Source organism: Saccoglossus kowalevskii, chromosome 12 (genome assembly GCF_978046115.1).
Source record: "Saccoglossus kowalevskii chromosome 12, keSacKowa6.1, whole genome shotgun sequence".
Lineage (NCBI taxonomy): Eukaryota > Metazoa > Hemichordata > Enteropneusta > Harrimaniidae > Saccoglossus > Saccoglossus kowalevskii.
This window is the reverse complement of record NC_140652.1, coordinates 1,150,925-1,166,209: the sequence shown is the minus strand read 5'-3', so window position 1 is coordinate 1,166,209 and position 15,285 is coordinate 1,150,925. Positions and strand designations below refer to the sequence as shown.

Genomic DNA, 15,285 nt, shown 5'->3' with positions numbered 1-15,285 from the left:
ATTATGACAGGTGTGTAATATTCTTGTCAGCAGGATAATGTGATTATGACAGGTGTGTAATATTCTTGTCAGCAGGATAATGTGATTATGACAGGTGTGTAATATTCTTGTCAGCAGGATAATGTGATTATGACAGGTGTGTAATATTCTTGTCAGCAGGATAATGTGATTATGACAGGTGTGTAATATTCTTGTCTGCAGGATAATGTGATTATGACAGGTGTGTAATATTCTTGTCTGCAGGATAATGTGATTATGACAGGTGTGTAATATTCTTGTCAGCAGGATAATGTGATTATGACAGGTGTGTAATATTCTTGTCTGCAGGATAATGTGATTATGATAGGTGTGTAATATTCTTGTCAGCAGGATAATGTGATTATGACAGGTGTGTAATATTCTTGTCAGCAGGATAATGTGATTATGACAGGTGGGAAATATGATCATAGCATTAGAAGAGTGGTCCATGGTCTGCGAGAGAAACCCAGTAAGGTGGAGAAGTTCCAGTCCCCTGAAACAAAAAAGAAGAAAAAAGGGAAAGGAAAACATGAAGAAAAACAAAAGCATGGACTCCACAGGAAAGTATGATACAAATATGTATTAATTGATGTGTTATTTGTATGGTACACAGATTTGTAACTTTACTTTGAGCTGGCTGTTTTTAAGTGTGTATTTTTGCCATGTATAATTTTAACTGATTTTGCATAGTATTAGTTTGTTACTATTACAAGACATATTTAAATCAAATACTGTGAACAATTTAGATATCTTGGTGATTTAAAAAAAATACTGAGTTAGCTTTAAGTGGTAGGTTATGCTCAGACCGCACTGTAAAAGGTTTTATCATGTGCAGATTCTTGAATGCCATTTCAGCCAAAAATATCTTTTTTTGTATCTGACAGCTATTTGTAGCTAATGTGAACCATGTATTATGGTGAGCCCAACAATGTACTAACTGCAAAATTATGTTAAGGGCAAGCCATATTCAATGTGGATTTCAGCTTAGGGGGCAATTCAATTTATTGATAATTAATTTGAACCTGTTTTTAATGGAACATGTTAGTCCAATATGGTATAACAGACCCGGCATGATATGCAAAATCAGATATAAGATATGTCTTCTACTCACATCACAATGTGTTTTTTTCAGTGGTGTTCAAGTAGTTACAGATGCCACAATTATGTCCAGTTTGCTAAAGATGTCACAATGTTGTCCATTTATCATTTTGTCCAAGGAGTTAGGGATGTCATTATTTTAGGGATGTCACCATTTTGTCCAAGCAGTTAGGGATGTCACCATTTTGTCCAAGGAGTTAGGGATGTCACCATTTTGTCCAAGGAGTTAGGGATGTCACCATTTTGTCCAAGCAGTTAGGGATGTCATCATTTTGTCCAAGCAGTTAGGGATGTCATCATTTTGTCCAAGCAGTTAGGAATGTCATCATTTTGTCCAAGCAATTATGGATGTCATCATTTTGTCCAAGCAGTTAGGGATGTCATCATTTTGTCCAAGCAGTTAGGGATGTCATCATTTTGTCCAAGCAGTTAGGGATGTCATCATTTTGCCCAAGCAGTTAGGGATGTCATCATTTTGTCCAAGGAGTTAGGGATGTCATCATTTTGTCCAAGCAGTTAGGGATGTCATCATTTTGTCCAAGCAGTTAGGGATGTCATCATTTTGTCCAAGCAGTTAGGGATGTCATCATTTTGTCCAATGAGTTAGGGATGTGATCATTTTGTCCAAGCAATTAGGGATGTCATCATTTTGTCCAAGCAGTTAGGGATGTCATCATTTCGTCCAAGGAGTTAGGGATGTCATCATTTTGTCTAAAGAGTTAGAGATGTCATCATTTTGTCCAAGCAGTTAGGGATGTCATCATTTTGTCCAAGCAGTTAGGGATGTCATCATTTTGTCCAAGTAGTTAGGGATGTCATCATTTTGTCAAAGCAGTTTGGGATGTCATCATTTTGTCCAAGCAGTTAGGGATGTCATCATTTTGCCCAAGCAGTTAGGGATGTCATCATTTTGTCCAAGCAGTTAGGGATGTCATCATTTTGTCCAAGCAGTGAGGGATGTCATCATTTTGTCCAAGCAGTTAAGGATGTCATCATTTTGTCCAAGCAGTTAGTGATGTCATCATTTTGTCCAAGCAGTTAAGGATGTCATCATTTTGTCCAAGCAATTAGGGATGTCATCATTTTGTCCAAGCAATTAGGGATGTCATCATTTTGTCCAAGCAGTTAGGGATGTCATCATTTTGTCCAAGCAATTAGGGATGTCATCATTTTGTCCAAGCAGTTAGTGATGTCATCATTTTGTCCAAGCAGTTTGGGATGTCATCATTTTTTCCAAGCAGTTAGTGATGTCATCATTTTGTCCAAGTAGTTAAGGATGTCATCATTTTGTCCAAGCAATTAGGGATGTCATCATTTTGTCCAATGAGTTAGGGATGTCATCATTTTGTCCAAGCAATTAGGGATGTCATCATTTTGTCCAAGCAGTTAGGGATGTCATCATTTTGTCCAAGGAGTTAGGGATGTCATCATTTTGTCTAAAGAGTTAGAGATGTCATCATTTTGTCCAAGCAGTTAGGGATGTCATCATTTTGCCCAAGCAGTTAGGGATGTCATCATTTTGTCCAAGTAGTTAGGGATGTCATCATTTTGTCAAATCAGTTTGGGATGTCATCATTTTGTCCAAGCAGTTAGGGATGTCATCATTTTGCCCAAGCAGTTAGGGATGTCATCATTTTGTCCAAGCAGTTAGGGATGTCATCATTTTGTCCAAGCAGTGAGGGATGTCATCATTTTGTCCAAGCAGTTAAGGATGTCATCATTTTGTCCAAGCAGTTTGGGATGTCATCATTTTGTCCAAGCAGTTAGTGATGTCATCATTTTGTCCAAGCAGTTAAGGATGTCATCATTTTGTCCAAGCAATTAGGGATGTCATCATTTTGTCCAAGCAGTTAGTGATGTCATCATTTTGTCCAAGCAGTTAAGGATGTCATCATTTTGTCCAAGCAATTAGTGATGTCATCATTTTGTCCAAGCAATTAGGGATGTCATCATTTTGTCCAAGCAGTTAGTGATGTCATCATTTTGTCCAAGCAGTTTGGGATGTCATCATTTTGTCCAAGCAGTTAGTGATGTCATCATTTTGTCCAAGCAGTTAAGGATGTCATCATTTTGTCCAAGCAATTAGGGATGTCATCATTTTGTCCAAGCAGTTAGTGATGTCATCATTTTGTCCAAGCAGTTAAGGATGTCATTATTTTGTCCAAGCAGTGAGGGATGTCATCATTTTGTCCAAGCAGTTAGGGATGTCATCATTTTGTCCAAGCAGTTGAGGATGTCATCATTTTGTCCAAGCAATTAAGGATGTCATCATTTTGTCCACGCAGTTAGGGATGTCATCATTTTGTCCAAGCAGTTAGTGATGTCATTATTTTGTCCAAGCAATTAGGGATGTCATCATTTTGTCCAAGCAGTTAAGGATGTCATCATTTTGTCCAAGCAATTAAGGATGTCATCATTTTGTCCAAGCAGTTAGTGATGTCATCATTTTGTCCAAGCAGTTAGTGATGTCATCATTTTGTCCATGCAGTTAGTGATGTCATCATTTTGTCCAAGCAGTTAGTGATGTCATCATTTTGTCCAAGCAGTTAGGGATGTCATCATTTTGTCCAAGCAATTAGGGATGTCATCATTTTGTCCAAGCAATTAGGGATGTCATCATTTTGTCCAAGCAGTTAGGGATGTCATCATTTTGTCCAAGCAGTTAGGAATGTCATCATTTTGTCAAAGGAGTTAGGGATGCCATCATTTTGTCCAAGCAGTTAGGGATGTCATCATTTTGTCCAAGCAGTTAGGGATGTCATCATTTTGTCCAAGCAGTTAGGGATGTCATCATTTTGTCCAAGCAGTTAGGGATGTCATCATTTTGTCCAAGCAGTTAGGGATGTCATCATTTTGTCCAAGCAGTTAGGGGATGTCTTCATTTTGTCCAAGCAGTTAGGGATGTCATCATTTTGTCCAAGGAGTTAGGGATGTCATCATTTTGTCCAAGGAGTTAGGGATGCCATCATTTTGTCCAAGCAGTTACGGATGTCATTATTTTGTCCAAGCAGTTACGGATGTCATTATTTTGTCCAAGCAGTTAAGGATGTCATCATTTTGTCCAAGCAGTTAAGGATGTCATCATTTTGTCCAAGGAGTTAGGGATGTCATCATTTTGTCCAAGCAGTTAGGGATGTCATTATTTTGTCCAAGCAGTTAGGGATGTCATCATTTTGTCCAAGGAGTTAGGGATGCCATCATTTTGTCCAAGCAGTTAGGGATGTCATTATTTTGTCCAAGCAGTTAGGGATGTCATTATTTTGTCCAAGCAGTTAGGGATGTCATCATTTTGTCCAATGAGTTAGGGATGTCATTATTTTGTCCAAACAGTTAAGGATGTCATCATTTTGTCCAAGCAGTTAAGGATGTCATAATTTTGTCCAAGCAGTTTGGGATGTCATCATTTTGTCCAAGCAGTTAGGAATGTCATCATTTTGTCCAAGCAGTTAGGGATGTCATCATTTTGTCCAAGGAGTTAGGGATGCCATCATTTTGTCCAAGCAGTTAGGGATGTCATCATTTTGTCCAAGCAGTTAAGGATGTCATCATTTTGTCCAAGCAATTAGGGATGTCATTACTTTGTCCAAGCAATTGTCATCATTTTGTCCAAGCAGTTAGGGATGCCATCATTTTGTCATTGCTTAGCATATTGTCTTATTTTAGGAATGTATTGCTGCTGTTAAGATTGAAAGTAATGGTCAGAAGAATTCAGTCGCTGCTACTGAGGAAAGTCAGAATCATTCTATGAATGAGGTAATGCTGCTAAAATATACTTCTCAACCAATCACAATTGTGCATTCACAAGCATAATACACTGATAGAATATATGACTCATAACATCAAGACTCAATGTTAACAAAGACTTTTTATTTTTAGATGCGTTTTTGCATTGGTACACTTGTATGGGGTAAAATAAAAGGTTTTCCATGGTGGCCAGCAGTTGTAATATCACATATTGAAGTAGAGAAACCGCCACCACAGCTTATAGATCAGAGATGGGTTAGATGGTATGGTGACCTCAAGCACTCACTGGTAATTCTTATTATAACATAAATCATTATTCACTGGGTACTAAGCATAAAGTGACGCATGGTTTTATATTTAGTCAACTGTTTGACTAAGGCATGGTTTTATAGTGATTGACTATAACCATATTACCTCAAAACCTGCAGATAGAAGTGTGCATGGGAACAAACCGTCTGCATTGATGTGTAAAAACTGTCATAAAGGTAATTGACATACTTCAACTATGGAAAGATAATTGGAATCTACCAGGTGTGCTTGTGATTTACATAACAAAGGATGCTTGAGGTCTACTGAGTTGCCTTCGTGAGACAGCTGCTAGCAACATTCTGATTGGCTCATGTGGAAACCCAGGTGGTGTCCCTGAATCTGGGCCATTTATGCCACACTATTTTTACCATTACTGGAGAGCATCTGTTTTAGTCAGTACTGTACTGATTCAGAACCAGTATACACTGCGATAATTGTACAATACCAAGTGGAGAGCTTTTGATGATCCAGGGTTATGGAGGAACCAGAATCGTAATTGCGTATTACAGAGTTATGGTGGAGTGTGTACAAATACTTTGCAATGTCAGCAGTCACTTGGTTGGTGTAGCTTGTGTATACTAAACTGGTCACCATATTTAGCAACTGTTTCTGGCTTTTACACTGTACTCTTTATGAGCATAGACAAGTCTATATGTTTTGATTGTACACAGCACCACCTGTGGCTGTTCCCGGCTCCATGCACCAAGATAGAGTTTACAATAAATAAGCCACAGCTGATAAAACTTGTTTCTTGAAAACAATAACTTAATGTACACTTTGTATTGGGAGTGCTTTAATTAGTATAATCATTCTGCTAGATGCTCTCCAGTATACACTGGGCAATAATTGTGGGGCTTCTTTATGTATCTATTATGAAGAATTTATGTTAAACTACAAATCATCGACTGATCTACAAGTTTACAAAAATATTTCAATTTCTAACTGTCATTGAAAACTTTACATGAATATCTTAAATATCGAATTAACATTGTATGTGGAACATACTTGCTTGTTATCAGTCTGATTATGTAAATAGTATGAATTTCAATCCATACATGAGTTATAATTTTGATAATTTGGTTAAAAGATGTATTGTATGCAATTAATGTTATCTATCTATCACTGATTTAGGTTTCTTTGGACAAGTTACAGCCATTTCATGAATTCAAACCATATTATAATGATGTTATCTTTAAACAGCAGCAAAGTTATCGCAAAGGTGTTTATCAGGCATTAACAGTAAGTAAACATTAGTCAGGTTACTGAATTTGGTGATATTAATATTCAAGATGTCCAATCCTAGGATGGGTACACTATGCTACAGATTTTATTGTACTATAGTATAGTATATTTTATTTGACAGTACCGTAAAATTCCTTTTTGACGCCGCAGCTTTAATTAAAATTCATTTTTTCAATGGACGAATTCAGACGTGTGAAGTATTGGTGCGGCTTTAATTAGAGCTTTCACTTCGGTAACAGTGGGAAATTTTTCTCAGAAAACAAAGGCCAGAAGGGATAATGATATGCTAATGAGATGCACGACACTCAATTGCAACTTTGTTGCAATTCTAAGCGCACTTTCGGATTTTTACACACAGACGAACTTGTACACAAAATTTCACACTGTATAACATACTGCACAATAAATAATATCTACAAATAGATTTGTACGCATTTGCAGATTACAGTACGGTACAGTATATTATAATAGACATCACTCTAATTCGTTAGCACCGGTATAGGACACAACTGAGAGTCAGTTGTCTGACACAGTCGTTTGTGTTTGACTACTGGTATGTTTGACTTCCGGCAGAGTGACTTTACCTTCCGTGTTCTAATTTAGACATCGGGGAAATTTACAGGCAATCAAAAAAAAAAATGTTCACATGATAACAAAAAAATACTCAGTTTATTTAATGTAATATGTATTTATTTTCTTATTTTTAGCTCCGCTGTCGACTTTGTCGAGCGGAGCTTATCATATGAGTGATCGTCCGTCGTCGTCGTCCGTGTCAATGTTTTACTTTTTCGACTTCTTCTTCAAAACTGCAAGCCTGAATGCTTTGATACTTGGTGTATATGTACCTTGGGTAGACCTCTCTCAGATTTGTTCATTTCATGATGATATCTTCAATTCTCTAATTTTGGTGAATATTTTTGTCATTTTTAGTAAAAAGTGATATTTTCAACTTCTTGTTAAAAACCGCAAGTCCAATTGCTTTGATATTACATATATAGGTACTACATGTGGACCTCTCTCAGATTTGTTCATTTTGTAATGATATCTTTAATTCTTTAATTTTGGTGAATATTTTTGTAATTTTTGGTAAAAAGTGATATTTTCGACTTCTTGTTGAAAACCGCAAGTCCAATTGCTTTGATATTACATATATAGGTATTACATGTGGACCTCTCTCAGATTTGTTCATTTTGTAATGATATCTTTAATTCTCTAATTTTGGTGAATATTTTTGTCATTTTTGGTAAAAAGTGATATTTTCGACTTCTTGTTGAAAACCGCAAGTCCAATTGCTTTGATATTACATATATAGGTATTACATGTGGACCTCTCTCAGATTTGTTCATTTTGTAATGATATCTTTAATTCTCTAATCTTGGTGAATATTTTTGTCATTTTTGGTAAAAAGTGATATTTGCGAAGTCCAATTGCTTTGATATTACATATATAAGTACTACATGTGGACCTCTCTCAGATTTGTTTATTTTGTAATGATATCTTTAATTCTCTAATTTTGGTGAATATTTTTGTAATTTTTGGTAAAAAGTGATATTTTCAACTTCTTGTTGAAAACCGCAAGTCCAATTGCTTTTATATTACATATATAGCTACTACATGTGGACCTCTTTCAGATTTGTTAATTTCGTGGTGATATCTTCAATTATCTAATTTTGATGAATATTTTTGTCATTTTTGGTGAAAAGTGATATTTTTGAATTCTTGTTGAAAACAGTCTACATATTGTTCATTTTCTAATGATATCTTCTGTTCTTTATTTGAAATGTGCATTGCTAACAGCGAAGCTATCTTAGCCGAGAGGCTGCTTGTTTTTGATAACGAAAAGTATATTCTAAAAGAAGTAAAGACAAAAACGAATGCATTCTTAGTAGCAAACGATCACGGTAACGGTATTGCAATCCAGCCGGTCATGCTGCGTTTCACATAAGTGAATAACTTACTTGTTTTCAAAGTGTTACAAATGATGATTATTACTCAGTAGTGATTACAATAACGTACAAAAAATAAATTCGTTGAATTGTTGTGAAAACGAATGATTTCGATCCGATACGATATCCGCCATGTTTGTTCAAACACTTTAGTAACTTGAAACTGTTTTTTGACCTGATAGGTCAAATCGCTAATTAACCAATCGAAACGCTAGATGGTGCCAACCTGTTTAAATTACCATAGCTCATTTAAATATGTTAATGTAGTTCAGCAACTTCATGGTGAACACAACACGGAAGAGATTTACCGTTGTTGTAGTGCGATCGATCGAACACAAGTACACACACAAGACAAAAGAAAATACATAAAAAACTATCACACTCATGTATCACGTCAAAGAGTATGGTGTATATGTAGACTTTCTATGTGGTCTCAGTGCATTTTATGGTTCTATGTTATTCTATTGTAGATGGCTGCTAAGAGAGCTGAAAGACCTGTAGTTACTCCTGATATTGCACCTACTAGTGATGTAACACCACTAAAAACACCACGAGGCATGCCTATTGAAATGGTGACATTGTGTTTGGATTTGGTAAACTGGGCCATGGAAGGTTTTCTTCCTAATGGTCCAGGTGCAATTGTACCATCTAAAGGTCAGTATATCTTGGGGGGTGGAGCCACGTCACAGAATATTGCTAAGATATGCACCACTGTACCATGTATTTCTATGGGCTTTGTGAGAGCTGCTGTGGAGCGCCGGTCAAAGAGCCGATGAAAACGGTGGAAGTTGAGAAAATGGTATAAAATCAACTATAAGACTATAAGAACAACCAAATTTTGTTTTGTTGCCCATAAAGGAGTAACCAATTATACTGTTCAGGAAAGTCTGAAGAACTACCCAAAACGCATTTTTTTTAGAGTTTTCGGTCTTTGTTTTCTCTGTGTTGCTTGCCAGGCAGTGAAAATACCTGGATGTCCGCTTCCAGAATAGATGTCAGTGCAATGTGTGCTTCTATTGATATATTATACCAGTATATTGATGGTGTTAATCCATTGATTTGATTGGTCCAAACACAAAATTTGCATATGCAATCCTTGGTATAATGGCTGATAATACATGACTAAACCAAGTGGCCCTGGAACATGAATTGACTACAGGTTTAATACGGAAATACATAAAACCGGTATTATTTGATTTTTAGGCAAATATAGTGCTTGATTTTTGGAAGAATATTGAAAAAAATACTGAATTAAAACATCTGAAAAGTTATATAACCATAATATTGCTTTTTGCTAATGGTGGTATCCAGGTTGTGAGCGTCGGTCGTTGGGTGATTGTCATTTGCCACACAAACCTAAACCACCGTCTCTCAACACCGTGAGGTGCCTACACGAACGCCAGAACGCTGTGTTCTCAGTGTTGTTACTTTGAGATGGATTGCGAACTTCCAACAAAGAAAACATGATCTTTAAGTATTAGATAAGATTGAGGGATTGAAAGACAAAAAAACTATGAGTCACAGGCAAAAATGTATGCCACCAATAACAACCGGTGTCCCGTAGCGGCAGCTGACAAAATTGCAGTGCACCCGAGTAATTGCCATCTGTTTCAAAGAACACGGGACAACGCAGGATTCGACGACTATATATGGTTTTGTAATTCTCCACTATGGGTAAATAAATTACAGGAGATGATGAAGGTAATTTCGAAAGCTACAGATTTGTGTCGAGTGTACACCAACCACTGTATTAGAGCGACGGCGTGCAAAGTCTTTCGGCTGGAGTTGAGACAAGGCGTATCATGTACGTGTCACAAAAATGATGCAAGAATCCGATCTTACACCATCAAACTTACCCCAGAACAACGACAAAACTTGTCAGTCATACTGTCACAAAACTTTGGTTATACCAAAGGTATCCAGGTCAGATGTTGGAACTGAGGTCGCTGTGCCGGTCGCCGTACATGATACACTGCATCCTGCCGCGTCTCAAATTTCGATCGAACCAAGTACCGCTGAACGTCAAATATCCACAGTTACAAGTAGTATGATGAGTCACAAAACTGGTTTATTTCCCAACTGTACTTGCAATGGGCAAATTACAGTCAAAATTGTACAAAAACCGCAATGAAAATGTGGAAAATCTGTTGTTTAAATGATCCAAACTGTACACGACCCTGTATTTCAAATCGCGTTGCGCGCCAGTAAAAGGTCAGAAAGGTCATCCTTTGTTATGCTAATTTGTGTGTTTACGCTGCTCTATTCACTGCGGATATGTTTCTTTTTCATGCGGAATAAAAATTAGTTTGTATTCAATTTGAACTGTGTTGCGCATGTAATTGACTCCCATGTGCGAAGCACAAAATGGGAGTCTTTGCAGTTAGTGTGTCTGTATGTCTGTATGTATGTATGTGTGTGTGTGTGTGTGTGTGTGTGTGTGTGTGTGTGTGTGTGTGTGTGTGTGTGTGTACTTGGATTGCTATATGTTGCGAGGACAAAAATACATATATATAGCTACTTCCGAGGACATACACACGGAAAACATAATTTATATTAATAGTTAATTCGATTATTAATACGTTTTGCGTAGCTTAGGTTTAGTATCGGGGGAAGGTATGGTTCACGTTATATTAATATTAATATAATTGTACCATACCTTACCCCGATACTAAACCTAAGCTTCGCAAACATTTCTATGTTCAGTCACGGGATATTCAACTCTTGTTTAATTAAACCTAATTAAAATGCAATTCTCCATTGTATTGCATTGTAATTGAGTTTAATTAAACTCCAATTAAAACGCAACCCTATATAGGAACGCGTTTTAATCGAGTTCATATCGCAACTATATTAAAAGTTAATTCAACTATATTAAAAGTTAATCCAATGAAGTCCTCGGAACATATTGCAATAAAAGTATGTGTGTGTGTGTATGTGTGTATGTGTGTCCGACTGTTCCACTGCTATCTCAAGAACCATACATCGGTTTTTGATGAAACTTGGTGCATAGATGCTCTGGGCCAATGCGCAGATTTGATTAGGTTTTGGTAAAAATCCATGCTCGTTAATTACCTAATTTGCATGATAATTAGCTAATTTTTAGCTGTTCTATGACTGTTCCACTGATATCTAAAGAACCACTCATTGGATTTTGATGAAACTTGGTACATAGATGCTCTGAACATGTGCGCAGATTTGATTAGTTTTTGGTAAAAATCCGTGCATATTAATTACCTAATTTGCATGATAATTAGCTGATTTTTAGCTGTTCCATGATTGTTCCACTGATATCTAAACAACCACTCATTGGATTTTGATGAAACTTTGTACATACATGCTCTGAACTAATGCTAGGTTTTGATCAGTTTTTTGTAATAATCCGTGGATACTAGTTACCTAATTTGCATAATGATTAGTAAATTTTTGGTTTTTCCATTGATATCTCAAGTACTAATCATCACATTTCAATGAAACTTGGTACATAGATGTCATATGACACTGTACAGACCTGATAGTTTTTATGGTAATATCAGTACATATTAATTACCTAATTTGCATAATTAATTTTCAGCATTTGATACAAGTACTAATCATCACATTTCAATGAAACTTGGTACATAGATGTCATATGACACTGCACAGACCTGATAGTTTTATGGTAATATCAGTACATATTAATTACCTAATTTGCATAATTAATTAATTTTCAGCGTTTGATATAAGTAGTGAGCATTACATTTCAATGAAACTTGGTACTTACATACTCAAGGACTATGCAGAGATTGATTGTTTCTGATAAATATTTGTGCATATTAATCACCTAATTTGCATAATTAGTTAATTTTCGGCTTTTCCACGGGTATCTCAAGTACTAATCATCGCATTTCAATGAAACTTGGTAAATAGATCCTTTAGGACTATGCAAAGACCTGATTAGTTTTAGGGCAAGTAATTGTGCATATTAATAAATAATTTGCGTAATTGATTTTCAGCTTTTCTACTGATATCTATGTGATATCATCACATTTCAATGAATCTAAAATTATGCAGACCCAATGAGTTTCTGGTAAATATTTGTGCATATTAATCACCTAATTTGCATAATTAACCAACTTTCACACTGATATCTTGGGTACTAAACATCACATATCAATGAATGTACATGGATGCTGTAGGACAATAGACAGACCTGGATAATTGTGGGTTAAAACCTGTACATATTAATTACCTAATTTGCATAATTAACCAATTTTAAGCTTTCACACTGATATCTAAAGTACTAATTATTCCATTTCAATGAAACTTAGTACAAAGATGCTCTAGGACAATGTACAAACCTAATTAGTTTGGGGTAAAAATCTGTTCATATTAATTCCCTAATAAGCATAATAATTCATAATTTTTTGGTTCTAATCACATTTCAATTAAACTTGGAAACATAGATTTTCTGTTACATTGCGCAGACCTCATTAGTTTTACACTCAAATCTGTTCATATTAATTTTCTGATTTGCATAATTAGTTTTCAGCTAAGTAATTTCGAATTATATTTAATGTGTCTCCAATACTCTCAGCACATGGGAGTTCTTTCTGAGCATTCTTTGATTTTTGTATGCATTCAGCGTACAACTACATACTATTCTTATAAATATTCGATTGTGTGACTCGCCGAATGTCGATTATTGCACTCTGCGACAGGATCGCAGTGTCACTCTGCGAAGAGCACAATTCCTATTGGTTGGTTGGTCGAACAGCGCGAATCCCAAAGGTCGATGTTCACCGCAGGCCTTATAAAAAATTAAGTTTTAAATGGTAAAAAAGGTAGGGTAAAAAAAGTGTGTAAACACTATGTACCGGCGACATGCCACACTGTTCGGTGATCGGCAAGCACATGGAAGACAAATTGTGGGACCAAACAAATGACACATGGTTTACGGTTTTTTGACACATCACACCGCTGGCTAGAAAAATTAAATAGTGTAACGTGCACGTTGGTTTTGACTGCCTATTTAATACGGTGTTATCGCCATCTTGGAGTTGAAAGGCTTCGTCCCGACGACTATGCTCATTTAGCATAGGCGGCAGCTTCAAAGCAAGTGGAACGCGAAGTACTTTTCACGCGTTCTGCAACGAATGTTGTACGTCTGCTTTCACTTTGTTGAGTGCATCAAGGACAATAATTTGCATGCAGTGAAAAAAAAATCATTCACGACATGCAACGTTTGCCATGACAGCAGTTGTTTGCAATCGTCTGCCTTCGTTTAGATCATAAACGAACTCAAGACTTGTGGTCTACGATCGATCAGCTGGTATTTTAACCACCAGAAATGAAATACTTTGTAACAGTTGTGAAAAGTAAACAAAAACAGCAGTGGTTTGTGGTATGAATGTAATTATTTTTGTATCATAATTTTTGAAGTCAGTATTACTGAAAATTATGGTTTATTTTTTTTAAATCAACACTATATTTCGGTGGTCCATATTGATCTTAATGTAGCGGGAAGGGAAATTCTTTTTCTTTTTCTTGATTTTCCAATAATTGATAAAACGGTTACTTTGTATCTTGATTCATCATCCCAGCTTTTCGAAATTTCGGAAAGACCAGTGCTCAAACGCTAACACTACTACCGTTTCGTTAATATTTGCACAATGTTTATACAATGTATATGTATACTACCGGTTATACTCTGTTGTTGACGATTCTGAATGGGTGACAAGCTTCCTGTCGCAAACAATGCATATTTAATGTTCATTGTCAGCATTGTTACAGTGAAGACTTCGTCTGAGAAATCGTTTTATTTTCTAAGTCTATATTCTAACGCAATGGTGATAAAAAAAAAGAAAGCAAAGACGCCAATGACAGACGAGGCAAAGAAAAATCTGCAACTCAGGGTCATGTTTACTAATTTAGACTTGCCTGCAGCCTGTTTTGATTCCGATACAAAATTACAGGACTTTCGCGTTCACCCTTCGTTTATGCAATTTATATTTATTTTTTAAGAATTTGCAGATTGCAAGCACGTCTAGGTCATATTATGACCAACCTCACGAGTGGCTCAAAAGGGTCAATTAGGCTGAAATATTCGCATCAACGCGAGAGTTTCAACTACTTTAACCGATGACGACACCGATACATGAGACCGTTGAGTGCCGGTGATCAGACGAGGAAGTGAGTACAGGAAATCTGTTGCTCGTCGACATTGGCCATATAAACAAAGCCATCGTTTCCGTTTATGCAGAGAGCGTGCACTCATCTAATTTTCCATTGACACTGCCGTTTTACTAGTAGTTTTCCATCTTCAGCAGTAGTTTCAATCCATTCACACAGCTTTACGTTTTTTCTCTCTTAATATTCTTAATAAAACGATATTGATTGCCTAGAAACAGTTTGACCCGTTACACGCTTTATTTGGGAATTCAAAGTGATGAATATAGTCATAACAAATTATACTTGCTAATGACAAAAAAAAGAAAGTGTGTCCCAGATCGTGTGAAACGTACTTCGCGCTCAACTCGCTTTGAAGCTGCCGCCTATGCTAATGAGCATAGTTGCGGACGAAGCCTTACAACTTCAAGATGGCATTAATGTTACTAGCTCCCTGATGTTACACCGTAATAAGGCACCCAACACCAACGTGCATGTGTTTTGTAACCTCTCTCATCCCCTCCGGGGGATGTTATACATGTTAATAAATCAATGTTAAATACTTGCTGATTACCGAACCGTGCGACATGTCGTCGGTAAATACTTGTTTACCGTAGTTCGCGAGAATAACCATTTAAAACTGAACATTTCTATAAGGCATGCTGTGTACCCTTACATCGATCGACCATTGAGATTCACGATTTTCGACCAACCAACCAATGGGAATCTTTCTCTTCGCAGAGTGACACTGCGATCCTGTCGCAGAGTGCAATAATCGACATTC

The 15,285-nt window shown here is 36.5% G+C and overlaps 1 protein-coding gene across 1 annotated transcript in view; it reads left to right on the top strand.

Annotated features, from left to right (window-relative positions):
* LOC102808789 (DNA (cytosine-5)-methyltransferase 3C-like) overlaps window positions 1–15,285 on the top strand; it is an 89,909-nt gene that overhangs the window by 32,335 nt on the left and 42,289 nt on the right. The window contains exons 4-8 of the mRNA XM_085506277.1: window positions 412–582; window positions 4,780–4,869; window positions 4,993–5,148; window positions 6,301–6,408; window positions 8,828–9,011. Of these exons, the coding sequence (XP_085362403.1) occupies window positions 412–582; window positions 4,780–4,869; window positions 4,993–5,148; window positions 6,301–6,408; window positions 8,828–9,011 (709 nt within the window). The remainder of the gene's footprint in view (window positions 1–411; window positions 583–4,779; window positions 4,870–4,992; window positions 5,149–6,300; window positions 6,409–8,827; window positions 9,012–15,285) is intronic.